The 21,607-nt window shown below is 41.7% G+C and overlaps 2 protein-coding genes across 2 annotated transcripts in view; both read right to left on the bottom strand.

Annotated features, from left to right (window-relative positions):
- The window catches only part of CLOCK (clock circadian regulator), a 92,459-nt gene extending 76,676 nt beyond the window's left edge, over positions 1–15,783 (bottom strand). Inside the window, exon 1 of the mRNA XM_084626144.1 lies at positions 15,526–15,783. The gene's annotated coding sequence lies outside the window, so the exon portion shown is untranslated. The remainder of the gene's footprint in view (positions 1–15,525) is intronic.
- Positions 14,889–21,607, bottom strand: part of PDCL2 (phosducin like 2) — a gene marked incomplete at both ends in the record, with an annotated part of 42,399 nt that continues 35,680 nt past the window's right edge. Inside the window, one exon of the mRNA XM_084625757.1 lies at positions 14,889–15,244. Within this exon, the coding sequence (XP_084481883.1) occupies positions 14,889–15,244 (356 nt within the window). The remainder of the gene's footprint in view (positions 15,245–21,607) is intronic.

Genomic DNA, 21,607 nt, shown 5'->3' with positions numbered 1-21,607 from the left:
ACTTCTGAAATCAAGCCCCTAGCATTGACAGCAGTGGGGAAAACATACAAATCAAAAGCGATTCCTGCTTCAACTACTCCTATTTACAGTAAAGGGACAGTGTAAACTTTTTTTTAAAGTCCATTAACAGTATCACTGGTATGCTCATGTGTTTTTAAAAAGTATTTCCTTGGTCTAAGACAATGGTTTCTGGCGCAAATGGCAGGACCTCAGAATTTACTGAGGACTATAACACCTATCTTGCAATAAGAACTATGCAGGCAAACCTTTGCAGTTGAGAGATGCCCCAGTAAAGAATCAGGACCAAGGTCCTTGGCAAATGAGTAGAAATTTGCTTCTCAAATGAAAGCAATTGAAAGTGACATACAAGGGTATGTATCAGTTGAAATCAACTGAAAATCCAATTTTAGTTAAACCCCTGCAAGACCAGCTCTTAAGCCTATGACATGAAATGAGTTGGCAGTGATTCAATCATTATTTTACATAAAATATGAATCACTTTGATGTTTAAGTGAGTAAATGTGGATTATTACTTAACAATATTAAAATATAGATGAGGCAGGACAAATTGGTAAAAAGGTCTCAGGCTTATGGAGGTGATTAGCTGGATATGAAGACAGAGCTAATGTTGGCATTTGAAGCTCAAATGAATTTTCTGTTATAGGAGTCATTGTTCTTGAGTTCGTTTTATGACTGCCTTAACATATGAATTTCCTAGTATTTTTTAAAAAAGAAACTGCATTGAAACAATACTAATGCTTTATAACTTGTGTCCTCTCTCTCCTACCACAATGACAATATCAACATGTCCTCAGATCCCTTTACTGCAGTGGTCTCCAGCCTTTTTATGACCAAGATCACTTTTTGAATGTAAGGACAACCCAGGATCTACCCTGCCCCTACACCAAGGCCCCGCCATTTCCCCAAAGCCCCACCTCACTAACTCCATCCCCCCATATCTCCGTCCCTCACTCACTTTCACCAGGCTGGGGTAGGAGTTTGGGGGGGGAGGGCTCTGGGCTGAGCCTGGGGCAGGGGGTTAGGGTGCAGGAGGGGATGAGGGGTGCAAGCTCTGGGAGGGGGCTCAGCGATGAGGCTTGGGGTGCAGGAGGGGGTTTGGGGTGCTGGCTCCAGGAGGGGGCTCAGGACTGGGGTGGGGCCTCCCGCTGGGCAGCACTTACCTCCGGCACTGCAGCATGGCTGCTGTTAAGGTAACCTGCCTAACCTGGCCTCATGCCTGTCCCGGAAGGGGCCAACGCACCCCTGTGGCCCCTGGGGAGGGGAGGCGGGCAGCACGTGGCTCCGCACGCTGCCCCTCTCTGCAAGCACCACCACTGCAGCTCCCATTGGCCACAGCTCCCTGTTCCCGGCCAATGGGAGCTGCGGGGGCAGTGCTTGCAGGCATGAGCAGTGTCCGGAGGGAGACCCCTACTCTCCCACCCCCAGGGCTCCGCTGGCCACTTCCAGGAGTGGCGTGGGGCCGGGGCAGACAGGGAGCCTGTCTTAGCGGCAGCCCTTCTGGGCTGCCGGAGATCACGATCGACTGGGAGATCCTCTAGGATCAACCGGTTGATCGCGATCGACCAGTTGGTGACCACTGCTTTACTGTTTTCCTGTCTCTTTCTGAATGAAGGCCAAACTCTTCAACCCATTTCCAAGGGCTTGTCTACATGGTACATTAATACACCCAGTGGGGGTGTAAGTTCTAGTGTGCACCAACGTGTCACACACTAACTGGTCCATGTGGACCCTGCTGGCATGCACAAAAAGTTCCCTAATGTATGTTAATGTAGTCCTGTTTCAAACAGTACTACATTAACATGCATAAGGAAACTTTTAGTGCATGCCAGCAGGATCCAACAGGCCAATTAGTGTGCAGCATGCTGATGCACACTCGAATTTACATGTCAGCTGGTTTGCACTAGCACAACGTAGACAAGCCCTAAGTCTCTGCATAGGTCTTTTTCTGCCTATATCTTCCACCATTTCTCCATTTTTCACCTTGTAGCTTCTTCCCTTCATCAAATTTTTCAGTGATGTTTCCTACATCTGAAATGACATCCCTCTTCCTGTCATTGATCATTTTGCTTTTTCTGGCATCTCAAGCAACAAGAGTAGAAAATAGTCTGTTTAAAAGAAGTGTTTTGAGCTACAGAATTCTGAAGTGGGAAGGGAGGAGGGAAATATGCACAAGGAACTTAAAAGGAGGAGAAAAGACAACAAAGAAAAAAGAAACAAGTATAGAATAACATGACACTTGTACATGTAAGTGAGATTGGGAATATGCATGGGCAGGGGGTAAGATGCGCTCAGACGAATGCATGAGAACCAAGGGAGGGAAAAAAAGAGGAATGAATAGCTCAGCACGAGGACAAAAATGTTCAAGTTTTTAGGCAAATTGGATTGGTAACCAAAAAAAATTAAATTTCCCCACTAAAAATTTCCCACCATTTCTCCTCCAAATAGAAATAAAACCCTTATTTTTACAACATTACAATCATTGATTTTAGTCTACCTGAAACTCAAATCTTTCTCACAGTAGCCTAGAGAGTATTAGCAACAGGAACACTTTTGACATCCTACGTGAATCAACAGCAGTTCTCAATCTGCAAATCACAACTGCCAAAAATATCACAAGGTAGCTCATGCTGATTGCAACCAGTCCCACTCAGATCCCAGAAGCAACCCATGAACTGCTGAGTTGATTCACATTCTTAGAGACGCAGCACTTCCTTTGAAACATTAAGAATAAGATACACAAGAGTCGTGAATACGTATTAGAGAATGACCTGCAACATGTGACCTGTGTCTGTCACATCTGACTACAGAAAGAAAAAGGTTATGAGAATTCCCTGAATTTTTTTTTAAATGTATACACACACATTATATAGAGATCTTAAATATGTGCACGCATTCTTTCAGATTTCAAGCTCCCTGGTCACTCAGTTTCAGACCTAAAAGTTACAATTCTCCAAAAAAAAAAAAACCTTCAAAAACAGACTCCAACGAGAAACTGCAGAATTGGAATTAATTTGAAAACTGGACAATTAAATTAGGCTTTAATAAAGACTGGGAGTGGATGGGTCATTACACAAAGTAAAAACTATTTCCCCATGCTATTCCCCCCCCACTGTTACTCAAACCTTCTCGTCAACTATTTGAAATGGGCCATCCTGTTCATCACTACAAAAGGTTTGTTTTATTTTTTCCTCCTGCTGATAATAGCCCACCTTAATTGATTGGTCTCGTTACAGTTGGTATGGCAACGTGTGTGTGTGTGTGTGTGTGTGTGTGTGTGTGTGTCTGTCTTCCTACTGTATTTTCCACTGCATGCATCCGATGAAGTGGGTTTTAGCCCACAAAAGCTTATGTCCAAATAAATTTGTTAGTCTGTAAGGTGCCACAAGTACTCCTCGTTTTTTTTTTTAAACAAAATTAATGTCAGTAATGGAGAAAGTATAAATTGAGTGGAACTTCCTATATTAATGTAACTAACCTCAAGCTTCCTATTCCCAATTTTATTTTTGGATTGCTACCATTATAAATGCAATACTGGATCAAAGGTATCACTTGAATCATTTTCATGCGTTGTAGACTGCATCATGGTGATTTAATGTTAAACACCTATTAAAAGTTAATTTCTTACATTTTTGTTTTTTTATTGGAGATGTGATTTTCCATTTAATTGAAGACTGACTTTTGCCATGTGATTTAAGTTACACATTCTACTGGTTTTAACCTTCAGTTTACTAGTCTTTATTTGATCTATTGCTTCCATTCCAATACACTCAGCCAATCTAATATATTAGTGCCACTATTTACTGCATTTTGTCGTATTCTACCAAAATCAGCTTACGGAGGAGCCATGTTGCCATTTTTACTAACTCTGTCAACTTTAAATTTACTTTTTCTTTATATCACAATACTTCCTCACTTTCATTTTCTGTGAGCTACAAATCCACTATCACTATGCACACTGCTCTTCTATGCACTGTTCACCTATGCACTGTTCCTCACCACTTTTCTTCCCACCCCTCCTCACTATTCCTTTCTTCCTACCTCTTCACTCCTGTCCAATTCTTCCTCTTTCCCTTGTTTGTAATAACAAATAGGTACAATTAAATATTTCAATAATTTTAATTGAAATATATTAAGAACCAAGATGATGTTCATGGTAAAAGCAACCCCAATCAAATTGTTATAGCCTTTGTCCTGTCCTTATCCCAACTCTACCAGTAGCCTGTCACCTTTGCGTAAAGCCAAATTTATGTTCAATCCTGCAAACACACACAAGTAATTTTATTCAAGCAAATAGTCCCATTGAAGTCAATGGGATTACTTCTGTATCAAAACTACCAGAATGAATGCTTGTAGGAATTTTAGACCATAAACTTCTTTTGGCAGGGAATAGCAATCATGTGTTTTCGGTCTGAAAAGTATCATACGATAAAACAGTGCATATTAAAAGACTTCTCACATAGTTTACCCCAAATTGTCTTTTCAACGGCCTAGTTCTACAAAAGGATGTATGTCAGAGAACATACACCCACATGGATCTATTTGTGAATAAATCTTACTCCAGTACTGGCTTTATTGGGCTGTACTAACAGTTCATTATATTGATTTTGTCCTCTCTCGCAATAGGCTTTCTTAAAAGCTACAGTGATCTTAGTCTACTCCAAAAATAAATTGTTTATTAAATCGTGACATATATAGCCCATGAAATCACTTACAGGTTCTAAAAATGATATTTAGAACAATTACATAAACATGGCTACCTTTTTTCAGACATGTAGAGCGTGCTCACTGTATATACAAACCCACAAGCTTGATTTTTCCTTTCCTTTCAAACAAAAACCTCTTATTAATAGAATCTCATATTGTAAGATCTATGTACTTTAACAAATAATAATGAAATTGATTTTCTAATTTCAATTTTGTTCATCAGAATATTGACACTGGATAGGGAACCTAACACAAAAGATCTGAATTCTAAATATGTGGGTGGGAATGGAAAGAGTACAAAACATGTAATGCTGAAGTTGTTGAAGGACTCAGAGAGCCAAAATAATTTTGTTGCTGCTACATAATACTAAATGCATAGGAACTATACAATACTCAGGACTTCATATTTATGGAAGCAGCTCTTTTCAATACTACTATTATCAACAGTTTACATAATTATACTATAGTTTTGTAAAATCTGTTATCTGCCTCAAACATCAAGTAGATTATATGGCTCTGGTGCAGGAAAAAAGGGAGAGTTCACAAAAATAAGGAACAAATAGTTACCTTTCCAAAATTTTTATATAGATAGACAGATAGATATATAAACCTGATCCCATGAGAGAGGGGCAACAGTTACTTGAAAACAAAAGTGTGTTTCAAACTCCAAGGAAACCAATACCCTGAAGAAGAAAAACAAATTAATTCATATGCAAGATTAGAGGTTTTACCCCCCAAAAGTCTTCCAGTTATTATCTACAGTCAAATGATGGTATAATATTATAGGCACATAAATTGTGAAGACAAGCATTAGAATTTAGAAGTAGATTTGCTGGCACAAAAAACACTTGCATCTGCTAATCAACTAAAGTAGTTGGGAATTTAAAAATTTAAACATCTGTCCCTACGACTAACTGTGGGGCAAGATTTCAGGTGCAAATTTAAAAGCTGAACAGAGGACTCTTTGAAAATTCAGACCTTAATATTACAAATGTAATCCACATACTTAATGTAAATCCACTTGTAGAATATAAAACTCAGTACATCTGTTTCACACGTTCAGAAAACATAGTTTTACTCCATACAGACTATTTTTAAACTTCTGGAGAACACTGAGCAGATTAAAAAAAATTATGTTCACAATGTGAATCTGATCTAAGATTAGATTACTTACTTTTGTTTAAATTATACTGTACAACCTCAAGCAACTGCAATTAGGCCAAATTAGTGTTTAAAATCTTTAACACATACTTGCTGAACAATTTAATGGTCATGTGGATTACATGCTAGTAAAATGAATTTGTCTTTTTGCAGCTGCAAAACTTGAATACGAAAAATGAATCAATAATATTAATTTTTCATATCTAGTTAAAAAATACCACACAGACTGAAACACTACAGATCTTCAGACTGAAAATTAAGGAGCATAATTTTTATTACCCAACCAATCTGACTTACTATGGAAATAAAATAATAGAAAGCAAATAAACTTTGCTTCGCCAAAGGAAATATGAATCACCAACCAACCATGAAACTATAAACCATTCAGTAAAACCTAGAAATCATAACTATTGAACTGACATCGGTGAAAGACACCTTTTATACTTCTCTGCTGCAAAAGATTTCTAAACACAAAGCAAAAGATAAGAGTGCTATATTACTCTGAAATACGGTACTGTATCACCACAAGGTTAGGGACAGTTGAATGGCTTGGGTACTAACTTTTACTATCTCCAAGCTCTCTAAATGTCCATTTGGGTATTAAACTTTACATTTTGAAGATGCTGAAGCAATAGCCTGATTTATTGTTTTAATCCATCTCCTAATATCTTCCAGGTATTTTTATCATGGAAAAGTCATGACAGACACTATTTGATGTAAATGAAACAATTATGCAATTCTGCTTCTGCCCAGAAATATCATAGTATGGTTTTATCTTAAATGTCCTATTAATACACAAGTTTTCAACTCAAGGCAGACCACCACCATGACCCTCGAAGCAAGACGGATTCACCCTTGACACAAGATGACTAATGGTATAACATGGGCATAGCTCTCCCAAAGTAAGAGGGCTTTCAGTGCCACAGTGGTGAAAAGCTCATTGGCAGCATGTAGCTACTGTGACACAGGTAGGCCAGATGCCAGCTCTTGCCAAGGCTGCAGGCATTAGCTAAGAACTGACAAACTCATAACTGGAGCCAATACCAGTTCACTTGTGTGTTAGTTAGGCCATGTCTACACTACCACTTATGTCAGCAAAACTTACGTCGCTCAGGGGTGTGAAAAACCATACCCGCTGAGTGACATAAGTTTCGCCAGCATAAGTGGTAGTGTGCACAGTGCTATGTTGGCAGGAGAGCTTCTCCCGCAGACATAGCTACCGCTGCTCATTGAGGTGATTTTATTATGTCAACGGAAGAGCTCTCTCCCGTCAACATACAGTGGCTACACAAGTGATCTTACAGCGGTGCAGCTCCATCAGTACAGCTGTGCTGCTGTAAGGTAACTAGTGTAGACATGGCCTTAGTGTTGCTCAAAATATACATTAACCTTATAAGAATGTACTTAGTGTTTAGACTCTATCAAATGTTTATAAGTTGCTGTATGCATTAATCCTATTTGTAATATCTTTAGTTCATGCTATGGAAATAATTTTGAAAATGTTTGCTCTAAACTTGTAAACCCAGGTAGGAAGAGTGTTGTCAGAAGAACTATCAAAATGAGATGGGTCATCAAGGAACACTGCGGTACAAAGGATTCGGTAATTGCCCTATCACACTTTGGAAATGTTATGTGAAAGGAAGCTCGGCCTATGGACTGGAAGTCTGAATAAAGAAAATAAAACAGACACAGGAAACTTTTCCTTTTTTTTTTTTTTTTTTGCTGTTTGAACTCTCACAGGGTCAGAGACACCAAACTGAAGCCAGAGATTCCCAGGGTCTACCTCATAGTTCCACCCTGAAAGCAGTGGCGGATTAGCCATTGGGCCAACAGGGCCCATGCCCAGGGGCCCCAGGAAAATGGGCACCCCTGCACGCTGGCCCACTCTGCCCGTCCAGCACTCCTGCTGGGGAGCAGGGTTGGGGCGTAGGGGCTTGTCATGCTCCACCCATCAGGTACTCCTGCCGGGAGCGGGGAAAGCCCCCACACTCCAAACCCACTCTCAGCAGGAGTGCCGGGTGAGCAGAGCAACACAAGCCCCACACCCCAACCTTGCTCCCTGGCAGGAGCAGCAGGGAAGAGTGTGGGGACTGCAGATGGAAGGGGTGGGAAGGGGCCCCCACTTGCTCTTGCCCAGGGCCCCCAAAAAACGTCATCCACCTCTGCTTAAAAGAGGCTTTGAATTGACAGATCACTCTAACTCGTCACTCTTAGGATTTAGATTGCAACTCATTTGTGCATATGGTTGCATGCTTCAGCCTGTAAATAATTAATTTCTTTTTCCTAGTTAATAAACCTTTAGATAGTTCATTACAGGATTGGCTACAGGCATTGTTTTTGGTCTAAGATCTAGGGTACCCAATCTGGTGTAAGTGACTCGAAGCAACCTGAATATTGTGTGATTTTTGATGTAAGTGACCATTTATCATTAAGCCCAGTTTGTATGGTGGCAAGAGAGACTTGAGAGCCGAAGGGGACTGTCTGTGACTCCATGGTAGTGATGCAGGAGTTCACATTTGTTACTACCTTGGTAAAATCTAAGTATAGAACATACCACCAGTTTGGGGTATCTGCCCTGTTTTTGATATTCTGCCCTGAGGTAGGCACTCAGTGTCACAGGCCACTCCAGATTGAAATGTAGCTGTCACACAATCTAAAAAGTTTATTTTAGAAATCTAAAGCTTTCAGTGCTCATTATTTATTTTACTGTGCAAAGGCTTTTTTAAAAAGTGTATTTTGTGAATATTCAGATGCAGGATATGGACTCATGAGTCAAAAATGTGTCACTTTTTGATTAGGAAAGCAAGACATTTATAAATTTTTCCAAATACAATAAATATACCAAGATACCAGACTCATCACAATACATAAAGTAAACAGAGGGGGTTATGATAAAGGCAGGGGAGGGGAAGTGACATAGCTATCTTCAAGGCCTATGTTAATCATAGGCCTCTAAAAAGTCAGCCCAAATTGCTTTGAATTGTTTGGGCATTCCCTTTCACTAGATGTAAGGCCAGCCATACCACTGAGCCAGGCATCAATATTTGGTAGGGATCAATTTTTTCATTTTTGCAGGATTAAGTTTTTAGCAACCAAAGCTGCAGGTTGGAACCATGCTGCCTTGTTACAAGGTAATCTCTAAATATCAGGAATATATCCAAGAATAAAACTTGGCCTCCAATTTAGCATCCAATATCAAATTGGACATTTGACTGACCTCATACCAGAAATTCTTGACACAGGGGCACTTAATGTAGCACCAACTGAGTTACATTTCCAACAGCATTTGTGAGGCCCATTACCATTAGCTTATGCAGGGACCAGTATATTTGAGAAAGTGTCTTTTGGCAAATAAGCCACAGAGTCAGCTCTATAGTTTCATTTTTTAACAATAGACAGAATTGTATTCCATTGGGTCAGAGATAGATGTGTATCCAAATGTGTATTGTAAGAGGATACCACTGGCTGAGTAAATCCAGGAAGTTTCCTCCAAAATAATATATGATCTGGAGCTCCCAATGCATCTGGTCTAAATACACTAGTAAGTAAACGCTTTAACTGGAGATACTTCCATGTTCCAGAGCAGAGTAAACCAAACTGTTACTGAAGATCTACACAAATGGTTTAAATTTATCATTGTCAATTATCTGTTACACAGTCATAATTCCTCTGTCCATCCAATCCCTCCAGATCCAGGTTTTGCTACTGATTTTAAGAACAGGATTGTTCCATATGACTTCTACAAGGAAGAATGGAGGGAAGCAGAACTTTTTAGCCAAGTTTGACCAAGTTTATATGACAGCCATCACTGGGAGAGCTCTGGAGCTATCAAATCTATAATAATCTGACAATGTCTGAAACACGTAGAGGATATACCAATTCTCATTCAATCTGAATCCAAGGTGAAGTCTGTGTGGTCATATGTAACATCCACAAAGATGCCTGGCTTAACAAAAAGGAGATATGATAATTTTCCAAATTGGGAATATTGGGGGAGCTGTAATTTGTTAAGAGCTGGTCTAGATTTCTTACCTGTACCCAAAGGAATGCTGAGAAAATATTATTGAATTTCTTAAAATGAATTTGAGGAACAGAAATAAACTGCTCAGGACATAGAAAATTCTGGGAAGAACATACGTTTTCAGTATACTAATTTTACTTGACAAACTGAGCATTAAACTCCATCTCTCCAAATCATTAGACACTTGGGCAATAACTAGTTCTATATTTATCTTAGGGATGCCCTGAATATTTTTGGAAAGCAGTATTCCTAAATATTTCAGATAAGAGGATTGCCACTGAAAGTCCCAATTTGAGAACAGTACTTTGTGGGTATACTGTTAGTGTCTAAGATTTCTGATTTACCCCAATTAATTTTATATCCTGAGAGGTGTCCAAACTTATTACCAGTAGTTAAAAGGTTAGGAATAGTAACCTGGAACACACATACAAATACAAGTTCATCTGCATAAAACACAATTTTGTTCTCTGTTTGGGCCACCCTGATACCATGAATATGTTTATTTGCTCAGATGGCAAAGGCTAAAGGTTCTAGAGCTAAATCAAACAGAAGAGGAGAAAGTGGGCAGCCCTGTCTCATATCTCTGTAATGGAAATGGGGTGTAAATAATACCATTGATAACTACCCTGGAAGTCAGGTTAAAGTATAAAAGCTTAAACCAAGCAATATATTGTTTACCAAATCCAAATTTTGTGCACACACAACAGATTGCCCACATAGCCTGGAACTAAGACCTTTACAGCATCTAAAGAAATGACAGCTAAGAGTTCTTTAGAATTTTTTGGAGTGGCAATAATATCATTTGACACACGTTATCTGAGCCACGTCTATTAGGAAGGAAGTCTACCGGATTTGTGTGTTGAATGTGAGACAGAACTTTGTCCAATCACACAGCAAGAGCTTTAGCTAAAATCTTAGCAACACAATTGCTTTAAAAAATTGTCTTGTAATTACTACATATTTCAGAGTAACAGCCGTGTTAGTCTGTATTCGCAAAAAGGAGTACTTGTGGCACCTTAGAGACTAACCAATTTATTTGAGCATGAGCTTTCGTGAGCTACTGCTCACTTCTCACGAAAGCTCATGCTCAGATAAATTGGTTAGTCTCTAAGGTGCCACAAGTACTCCTTTTCTTTTTGCGAATTACTACATAGTTCAAGGTCTTCCCCAGGTTTAGGAATAACTGAAATTACAGCTACTCATAGAGTAGGAGAAGAGTTTGCTCATTCTTGGTCTCATTGAACATATTCAATAACCTAGGTGTTAAAGTTTCAGAGAACTTTTTGTAAAATTCAGCTGGGAACCCGTCTGCACAAGGAGTCTTTCTGACCATCATATTTTTATAGCCTGAGTCAGTTGTGTGATTTCTAAACGGGCATCTAAAAGTTCCATCAGAGTCAGAGATTTGTGGCAGAGACAATCCACTACAAAAGTTATCTAGGGCATCTTTAGTGATTCCCTCTTCAGCTAAATATAGTTTTAAATAAAATTGTTGAAACTCTTTATTAATATCTGACTGTTGTATATAATTTATTGCTACTATCGCGAATAGCATCTCTCTCTCTCTCGCCAGATTCCCAGTAGTTTTGCTTCAAAAAGAATAAAGCAAACTCTGCCTTTTGGGACAGAAGTTTATTGATTTCATAGTTTAGACTGATGAGAATTCAGAGTTTCTCTGGGGAGGAATTAGAAGCACAGTCTACATCCAAGGCCTTAATTTCCTTCACAAGGGTATCAATTCTATGTTCTCTCCATTTCTTTCTAAACATGGCATAAAAGATGATATGGCCTTTGATGAAGGTTTTAAATGCTTCCCAAAGTGTGACAACTGATGAAACTCTGGAGGTATTTGTTTTAAAGAAAAAGTTCCAACTCTTGCTGGACAGAGTTAATAAATGATGTATCAAACAGCAGAGAAGCATTTAATCTTCACATTTTAGTTGAGGGTGCATACTCTGGGGACCTAAAAGACATATGTATAGGAGCATGGTCAGATATGCCATTGGTACTATTGTTATAATGAGTGACAGAATTGATCAAGTCTTGTGACACTAAGAAACAGTCCAATTTTGAATACGTTGAATGAGCTGCAGGGAAAAAAAAAGATATAGTCTCTGGTCATAAGATTACCCCATCTCCACATATTTTTTGAGCCTAAATCTGCTATGTATGTAAGGTGTACTCATGTATTTTAGTTTTTATATGGAGAAGGAGAAGATTTATCAAGTGCTTCATCTAGAGTTATGTTAAAGTCTCCAGCTATGATAATAGGATGGTGTCCCATGTCATTTATACTCATAAAAAAATTACGACAAAATTGGGTCATCCTGGTTTGATTTTAGAATTGTCAATTTCAGCCTTGAGGATAGTAAATCTGACCTCACTGTCAGATAAGATGTGCTCAGAATATTAAAATTCAACTTTTTATGTATTAGTATACCAATGCCCCTCGCTTAAGAATTAAAGCAACTGGAAACTGAGAGGCATATGCAATCTTTATTCAGTTTACAAGCTTCAAATTCTGGCAAAGGTGTTTCCTGGAGCATGGCAATGTCAACCTTCTTTTTTTTTTTAAAAGCACTGAGTATACTTTTTCCTTTGTGTTATTAAAACCTTTTATATTGCAGGAGACATTTAATTATCAGAACCATCCTTGTTAAAATATACCAGATAAAATAGAAAGTCACTTTACGAATAAATGAGAAATTGCAAATTTTCCTGAGCAGCATACAGTTCTAGAATATCGAAGCAGCAAAAGTTATATAAACCAGGGGCAGAGTGTTGCTTCCCAGTACATATTCTAAAAGGAGTGGGAAGAAAATTTCCAGCATGGGAGATAACAGGAGGGGGCAAAAAGGGGACTTAAATATGTGGAAAAAACAAAATGGAAAAGATTGTGAAGAGAAAAATATACATGAGTGCCATACAATCAAGAAGAATCTGTTTAAACAATCCAAAAACAAACACTTGACATCCAGAGAAGGCAGCCAGACCAGGTGAAACTTGAAGATCCTCACAGCCCCTGGGGCCTCAAATCATTACAGCTACAGTAATCACCTAATTCCAATAGAACCTTCCCATTGAGTTCTACCTGTAACTGGTCATTCACAGGTGGACCCTGGTATGGAGCCCCACTGACCTCAGTGAGACGCTTCACAGGGAGATCAGCCTACAACTACATGAGCAAATAACCACTCTTTGACAGTCTTAAATTATTTGACTATATGTTAAATTAGCCACCAGAGAGCGTTTAAGTAGTCCTAAAAATGTAAACAAAATTTACAAAAAGTAAAACACAAATATACATAAAATTACAGAGCTCCAAGAAAACATTCATCGTTCTTTATGTGAATGTGTAAAGAAATTGAAACAAGCAATAAGTGAGAATCAGCTGTATAATGTTTGAGCCTGGCTGTTAACCACGGACCTGAAAATTAAATTTTTTGTTCATGCTATTCTGTAATAGTGCAAAGCAATTTTTTCAGGAAAATATTGTACTACTAGGCTGCATGATTGTTTTTCTTTTAACAAGTTTCAGAGTAGCAGCCATGTTAGTCTGTATCTGCAAAAAGAAAAGGAGTACTTGTGGCACCTTAGAGACTAACCAATTTATTTGAGCATAAGCTTTCGTTGTAGTTCACGAAAGCCCATGTTCAAATAAATTGGTTAGTCTCTAAGGTGCCACAAGTACTCCTTTTCTTTTAACAAGTTTCTCAACAGTTTAAGACCAACTCCAAGATGCACAATTATCACAATTTAACAAGAACACCTGATATCATAAAAATAAATATATTTGAGACATATATGTTATTTTTCTTGGAATCTCCATAATGCTAAGAGATCTCAGAAAAACAAAATGTTTCAACTGTTAAACAAAAACCTCCAATCAAAATAGCTTTTAAATAAACATTCTCCTTGCTGTATTTAAAACTCCAATAAGGGGATAATGAGAACCTGAAAATTAAACTGACTGTAAACTTCACTGAGTTTCAATTTCCAAGTTGAGAGAAATACAAAAAGAATGCCAAGTAAATTAGGATCCCAATCCTACAATGCACATGCTTAATTGTATGTGCGCCATTTACTAAAATCAGAGAGGCTACTTACATGCTTGAACTTAAGCATGTACAAAAGTGCTCGCAGCACTGGGGAATATATTTGTAAAATCTTGACTTTTAATAATTTACGGTGTTATTAATAAATACTGCTTAGACACCATGCTGAAACAAAGTAAAATTTCACAGTAACAGCTGTGTTAGTCTGCATTCGCAAAAAGAAAAGGAGTACTTGTGGTACCTTAGAGACTAACCAATTTATTTGAACATAAGCTTTCGTGAGCTACAGCTCACTTCATCGGATGCATACTGTGGAAACTGCAGAAGACATTATATACACAGAGACCATGAAACGGTATTTTCATCCGATGAAGTGAGCTGTAGCTCACGAAAGCTTATGCTCAAATAAATTGGTTAGTCTCTAAGGTGCCACAAGTACTCCTTTTCTTAAAGTAAAATTTATTCATTCAACAAAATTTAATTTTTCACAGTACCCTTCACTTCAGTCTCTCTGCTATAACAGGATTTAAGCAACTATTTCTAGACTGAAATCGCTGTACAAGCATTAAGTATTATAATGACTAATGATGTGAATCATTTTGGGATTTAGAGACAGATCCTGCAAGCTGATCCAGGCAAGTGGACGCCTTGGGGCCCCATGAAAGGGACGTGTCTACGTTTATAAACCTTCTCTCGGGCCAGCAGCTCTTCATTCTATGGGACCATTGGTTTCCGGGACTGGATTCACGAGTTGCAAACGTCAGTTGTCCTGTTACTTCGCACGCCACTGAATTTCATTCCAATTTAACACTGACACTAAGAACACCCCGCCCCGCCCACGACAGGCCATGGGCGATCACTCCACCAGCAGCCCGCCGCCCGGTTTTATTGTCCATCCTGTGCCGCAGACAAGGCTGCTCCTGGCCCTACGGCTGCGGCGGACAGGCTCGGCTCCCGGCCGGCAGGGTGCTGCGAGGATAACCGCGCTGAGCGGCGCAGACCAGGCTGTCCCCGACCAGCTCCGGCAGCAGGGAGAGCCCCTCTGACAGCGGGGGCCGTGCGGGCGGGGAGAGCCGCTCCCGGCTGCACAGACCGGACGAGACGCCGCCCACGGCTCCAGGCGCGAGAAAGAAAACAAACAGGGTCCCGGCTCCAGCGCCAGCCCGCGCCCCGGGCAGGTGGGGAGCTGGCAGCTCGGAGCGTCGCGCCCCCGCCCTCGGGGCGGCGAGAGCAGGCGGAGCCCGGCCGGGCGCCGGGCCAGCCGGGCAGGGCTCCAAACGTGCTGGGAGTTGTGACAGGAGTAAAGTGGGTCACAAGGCCTAGCGGGTCCCTTATGAAACAGCCCCTGCCCTGCCCCGCCGGGGAGCCCCAGCCCTGCCCCGCCGGGGAGCCCCAGCCCCAGCCCGCGCCCGGCCCGACGGGCAGCCCCTGCCGTGCCCACCCCCCGCCGCTGCCCTGGAGACGGGAGCCCCGCCAGGACTGTCAAACTTTAATGGCTCCCCGGCCGGGATCCGGGGGACCCCGCCCGGCCACAGCTGCCCCGCCTGCCCTTGCAGCGCGCACCTTACCCGGCTCCCCGCGCCGCCTGACCACTCTGGGCTCCTTGCAGTGTGCGAAGCCGCTTCCTGCGCTTAGTCCCAAACCCACCGACAGATCCTCCTCCAGCAGCAGCCAGGCCTGTGATTCCCTCACCGCCACCACTGCGCATGCGCCGCCAGAGCCTACCGGCAACAGCAGCCACCGGATTGACTAAGCCCCGTGCCAGGGCGCGTGCGCCAGGCTGCCGCGGCTGGGCCTGTGATTTACCTTCGCCGCTAAGGGGCATGCGCAGCCTCCCACCGCGGCTTGCGACTCCTCTCCAGCAGTGCCGCCTAGCTGCGGCGCGGAAAGCAGCTCTGTACGCGCTCGCAGCCTGTGTAGCGGGACCCGGCTCCCTGACCTCAGATCACCCCGGTAGAGACGCGGGTGGCTCTGTGAGGAGAAAATGGCGCCTTTTCGCTGGGCTGAGCGGGCCGGCGCGGCTACAGAGACAGGGGCTGCGGGGCGGAGGGCGCTCCCTTGTGCCTTGGTGGGTGGGGACCGCCCGAGCGGGTCCCAAGGCAGTTACATCACCCTGCCCAGCACTATTAGCGCCTTTGGGGGCGGGCCCCCCAGCCGCCTCACACCTACGGCTCGTGAGGCAGCGACTGCGGGAGACCCTGGGGCTGGGGGGGTCTGACAGCAGAGTCCCGGTGAGCCCTGGCCTTACTGTTAACCGTGCCTCAGGCACTGCCCCGCTCTGCACCCCAGGAGGGCTGGCGAAATCCCCGCTGCCCTTGCCGCCTCCAAGCGCCTCAGCAGCTGCCGCGTGGGAGGAGGAAAGGCACGGCGCGTGCTGCCTGGGGCCGGCGTAGAGCCGCTTGGAAGCCCTTAGCCGCTCACTGCAGCCCTGCCTCACACGCCGCCCTCCCTGGGGTAGCTGGACGCTTCGCTCCCTTTAATGAACCTCCCCTCACGTCACCCCTGGGAAAGGCGCCTCCTGTTATACAGAAGTACAGACGAAAGCTGGAGTCCCGCTGCGCAGGCCCAGAGCGCGCAGCGTCACTGCAGGTAGCCGTAGTTGAAGAGAAAAAAAAATCACAGTCTGCGCCGGGTAGGAGGCTGCGCATGCTCAGAAAGGAGAGGAGCTTTTATTGAGTTGATCGCAGACTTATAACTCATATAAAGGCGCTTTATACGACAGGTGATGATTCCCGGCCCCCCCTCCCCGAATAGCTACATCAATATAAAGTACCTTTACACAGATATAACCAAGTACACAGAGGGAAGCAGCAGGGAGTTGTGCTGCTTTCAGTGTACCAAAACAATTTATCAGGGGGTAGCCCTGTTGCAGCTGAAGAAGTGGTTTTTTACCCACGAAAGCTTATGTCCAAATAAATCTACTAGTCTTTAAGGTGCCACCTTGTTTTGGGGAATACAACTTACGTGTTTAGACTGAGGCCTAAGCGACTTGCTCAGCCACAATCAGGAAGTCTATGGAAGAGTAGGGCATTGAACTCCAAGCACCCAACTCCTGGAATCTTTACCACCCAAATGAAGGCTACTCACCTGGAACTGGAGTTCTTCGAGATAGACTCTGACTATTAAACTCCTGGCGACTCCTGCTCTGTCATGTTTGCCTCTCTGTTTTTAACTAACTTTACACCCAAGAGTTAGAAATAAAACAAACACAAAACTTGGGATGTCAATATATATATATATATATATTATATATAGGCTGTGCTGTAACTGGATACCCATGTTCTCTGATAGGGAGGACATTCATTCTTTATATGGCTTTAACAGCACCTACATATGCTAACAAACTTAAACAAAGGCTTTGTTTAAGATTGTTAGCATATGCATTGTGCTGTTACATTGGTCAGGAGTCCTGGGGGGGTGGGAGGGGTGGACGGAAGGTGTTTAAACAGTTTTTTATTCTGTTTCGCCCCATTGGTCTGAATTATCCATGACATCCATACTGCATCACATCAAGTCCAAATCACTAGAGAAATACCTCTGCTTGCACCGACCAGAGGATGTTTGGATTTTGATGGCCGCCCAGTTCTGCAGCCTGAATGGAATCAGGTATGGTCCCCAGTGTAGCTAGAATTCTTCTTTACAGACAAACTAGTCTAACATGCATTTTGTTAACTTGAGCTGGAGCAGCAAAACAAAGAAAACAAATGCCTCATTTTCCAGCTTTGTGGGTGAGAGAACTATAAGTGAAGATTATAATACCGGACACTGACAGCCTTAAACCAGCCAGCTGCCTCAGGAATCTGCCAAGAACTTTGCGGAAAATATTATGTGTAAATATATATAAAATGTTCCTCATTTTAGTAATGGAGGTAAGACATCACACATCTGCCCACCTTTATTCGAATGAAGCTCCTTCTTATCTGACAACTCAGGCATTGTCAGTTTCATCCAGAACAATTTACAAACTTGGAACCTAATACTGTAAACCCTTAATCATTTGATCAATCCCATTGAAGACAATGGGATTATTTGCATGACTATGGACCACTTTTGTAGACTGGTAGGAGTTTCAGGAGTCTGTTCCTATAAAGGAAGTTGAATCCCCCACTGAAATGCAGTGTTTGGGTACCACACCATAAAGCAGTTTAGGATACAGTTCTACTTAAAATTTGTCTTTTAGTAAATCATACATATGCTGAAATGGTTCTTCACCCAACTCCCATATTCCCTATAAACAGATTGAATACTACATGTTTGCGGGTAAAGTGAGTAGTTAAGTATGTTGATGTTTGTATATACAAAGGGGGGTGTCAGAGGAGACGGGGAGAGCGTGGGGGCCCCGGGATGGGAGCAGGGTGCAAATGAGTCACATGGACAGTCACATGGGGAGGTCACGTGCCCTCCGCCTCGTGTCCCTCCTATGAGTGCAGTACCTGCAAGAAATGGTTTCTACTTGCACCACTGGACACAACCCCATGAGTATGAATATGCAGAATCCATCTAAAAGAACTTCAGTTGAAGGTAAGTAACCTTCAGTTCTTTGAATATCCTCCGCATATTCCCACTCATGGAATAATCTGGCAAACAATATTCCATCAATGGAAGGTGGGACTTAGGATCCAATTAAACAGGGATGGAAGTACAGTCCTATCAAACTGAGTGTCTGCCTTAGATGCTCTGACTAAAGAGTAATGTTTAATAAATGTATTTACTGAGCTTCAAGTAGCAGCTCTCAGTGATTGGGACATGTGTAATGGATGTTATGGAAATAGCCTTTGTTTTAGTAGAACGGGCTCATGCAGCGCTAACAAGAGGAGAAATAGATGCCAATGTATAGCTTTCCTCTGTAAAATGTCTACCCAAATTGATATAGTTTGTGAAGAGACTGCTTGACCTTAGATGGCCTGCACAAGATATACAGAGATTTTTGAAAAAAGAAAAGGAGTACTTGTGGCATCTTAGAGACTAACCAATTTATTTGAGCATGAGCTTTCGTGAGCTACAGCTCACTTCATCGGATGCATACCGTGGAAACTGCAGAAGACATTCTATACACACAGAGACCATGAAACAATACCTCCTCCCGCCCCACTGTCCTGCTGGTACAGTGGGGCGGGAGGAGGTATTGTTTCATGGTCTCTGTGTGTATAGAATGTCTTCTGCAGTTTCCACGGTATGCATCCGATGAAGTGAGCTGTAGCTCACGAAAGCTCATGCTCAAATAAATTGGTTAGTCTCTAAGATGCCACAAGTACTCCTTTTCTTTTTGCGAATACAGACTAACACGGCTGTTACTGTGAAACCAGAGATTTTTGAGGACATGCAAAATTCCTTAGTCCTACTCAGATCATAGGTGAGGATCCTCTTAGCATCTAAAGTAAGCAACCTTGAATTCACCCTTGTGACTGAGGTCTGGGGAAGAAAACTGGTTTGAAAATTAGAAAATTAGAGTTTGATTAATGCAGAATTCAGACTCTACTTTGGGGTAAGGACAAAGCAGCAGCTTATCTTTTCTGAAATATAGTAAAAGATGGATCAGTAGTGAGGGCATGTAGTTCACTGAATAGCCTAGTATGTGCTATGGCTATTATAACAAGTTTTAATGGACAACTAGAACAGAGAGCTGTGTTAGAACTAAACTGAGATCCCTTGATGGGACTAATTATTGTACCTGTGGTTACATGTCAGCAAGCCCCTTTATAAATTTCTTACCCATATTATGTGCAATGGGAGATTTATTATCTAAGAAAATATCAAGGATGAATCTAAGAGGATAAAGAAAGACCCAAAACTTTTAATTAGAGCAAATATTCCAGAATATATTCAATTGGTGGTAACAGTGTTGATCCAGGTTTTTCATGTATCCACTTCAGAAATCTAGTCCATTTGAAATTATAGCACTTTTTAGTCAACTGTTTTTTGGGGGTGTGAGGGGTGGGGCAGGGTTGTTTGTTTAAGTTAAGTATAACTTGCTGCACTTCCGATGGGAAAGATTTTTCCATTACAGTCATATAGCCCATGCAAGCAGTTGCAGTGATAGAGGTCTGGGTGGTAAACCTTTTGTTGAGGCAACATATCTGGTAACACTAGAAGAAGTCTGTAAACTCCCTTTGAAAGTTGCAGGAGGTTTGTGTACCATTGCTGACTTGGCCATGCTGGATCAGTAAAGATACCCATCTGGCTTTATCTTCCTTACTACCTTCTGAATGTAATGGGAAGCTTATAGTAGTCCATTCTCCCAATTCTGGAGAAAAGTGTCTGATATCAGGAGACTGCCCATACCTTCTCATGAGCAGAAATGGAAAAGGTATTGTATCTGGTGGTAAATAGATCTATGTCCAGAAATCCTTTGGTTTGAAGATGTCATCAGTTTCTTTATTGACCATTCATGTAGATGTGTCATATCTCCGCTTAGTTGATCTGTCAAGTTGTCCTTTTCAGCACAATGAAGGGCCATGGGATAAGCTCTATGCTGGATACATCAGTTCCGTAACTCAACTACTACTTTACACAGTTGGAAAGTGTGCTCCCCCTTGTTTAAGATAATATATTGCTATCATGTTACCTGTGGCAATCTGTTCTACTCTTCCCTAGATGTGAGGTAGAAAAGACTTGAGAGCTAAATGGATGATTCTAAACTCTAGAATTTTCATATGCAGTTTCTTTTCTTCAAAGCTCCAGTGTGTTCAAACTGTTAGACTGTCAAAATGTGCTCCCTACCCCTTGTTGGAAGCATCTGATGCGATTGTTATGGCTGGAGACTGAGGATCAAAAAACGTTCCTTTTAGAACATTTGTGCTCTGAGTCCACCATGTGAAGGAAAAAACAATCCCCTCCAGAATTTCTTTCTTAGCATACTGTCCATACTTGGTCTGTAAATTTCCTGCCAGCCAGTGTTGTAGAGTTCTCATCCTGAGTCAAGCATATGGTATGACATAAGCGGCTGAAGCCATTATGTCCATCAGCACTAGAGAAAACATTAACATTTGCTTATAGCAAGTTGAAGCTTGAGAAGTCTCTTTTGTGAGACAAAGGTGGGTGAGGTAATATCTTTTATTGGACCAACTTCTGTTGGTGAGAGAGAAAACCCTGCCTGCCTGAGCATCTGGAACTGTTCCTATGAAGTGAATTATTTGAGTAGGACGAAGCAAGAACTCTTTCATATATATCAAGAGGCCTAACCTCTCAAAGAGGGAATAGGTGTAACTAATGTCTTCAAGAAGAGCATCCTGTGATGTTGCACTGAGAAACCAATAATCTCATTATGGTTCAGTGAAAATACCCTCAGATAAGTGAGAATACTTTGTAAAAAAAAAAAAAAACATGGGTGCTGGAAGTGCTGTTGTCACATAAAATACTTGTGACTTGGTCTGTTAGAAATATGAAAATAAACATCCTTTAGATAGAGAGCTGCAAACTAATCATGGATGAAAAAGAAAGATCCAATGGATGCTGGCATCAGCATATGGAAACAGAATTTCCTGATGGTGGTGAGCTTCCTTAGATCCAGTATCAGATGAAATCCTCCACGTTTCTTTGGAACGAGGAAATATCTGGCATAGAAGGCCTGAATTCTGGACTGTTTTGAAACCTCTTCTGTTGCTCCCACCTTTTACTGGGATGGAATATGATTTTAATATGCTCT

This window comes from Lepidochelys olivacea (assembly GCF_965140295.1).
Source record: "Lepidochelys olivacea isolate rLepOli2 genome assembly, chromosome: 4".
Lineage (NCBI taxonomy): Eukaryota > Metazoa > Chordata > Testudines > Cheloniidae > Lepidochelys > Lepidochelys olivacea.
This window is presented reverse-complemented; position numbering and strand designations above follow the sequence as displayed.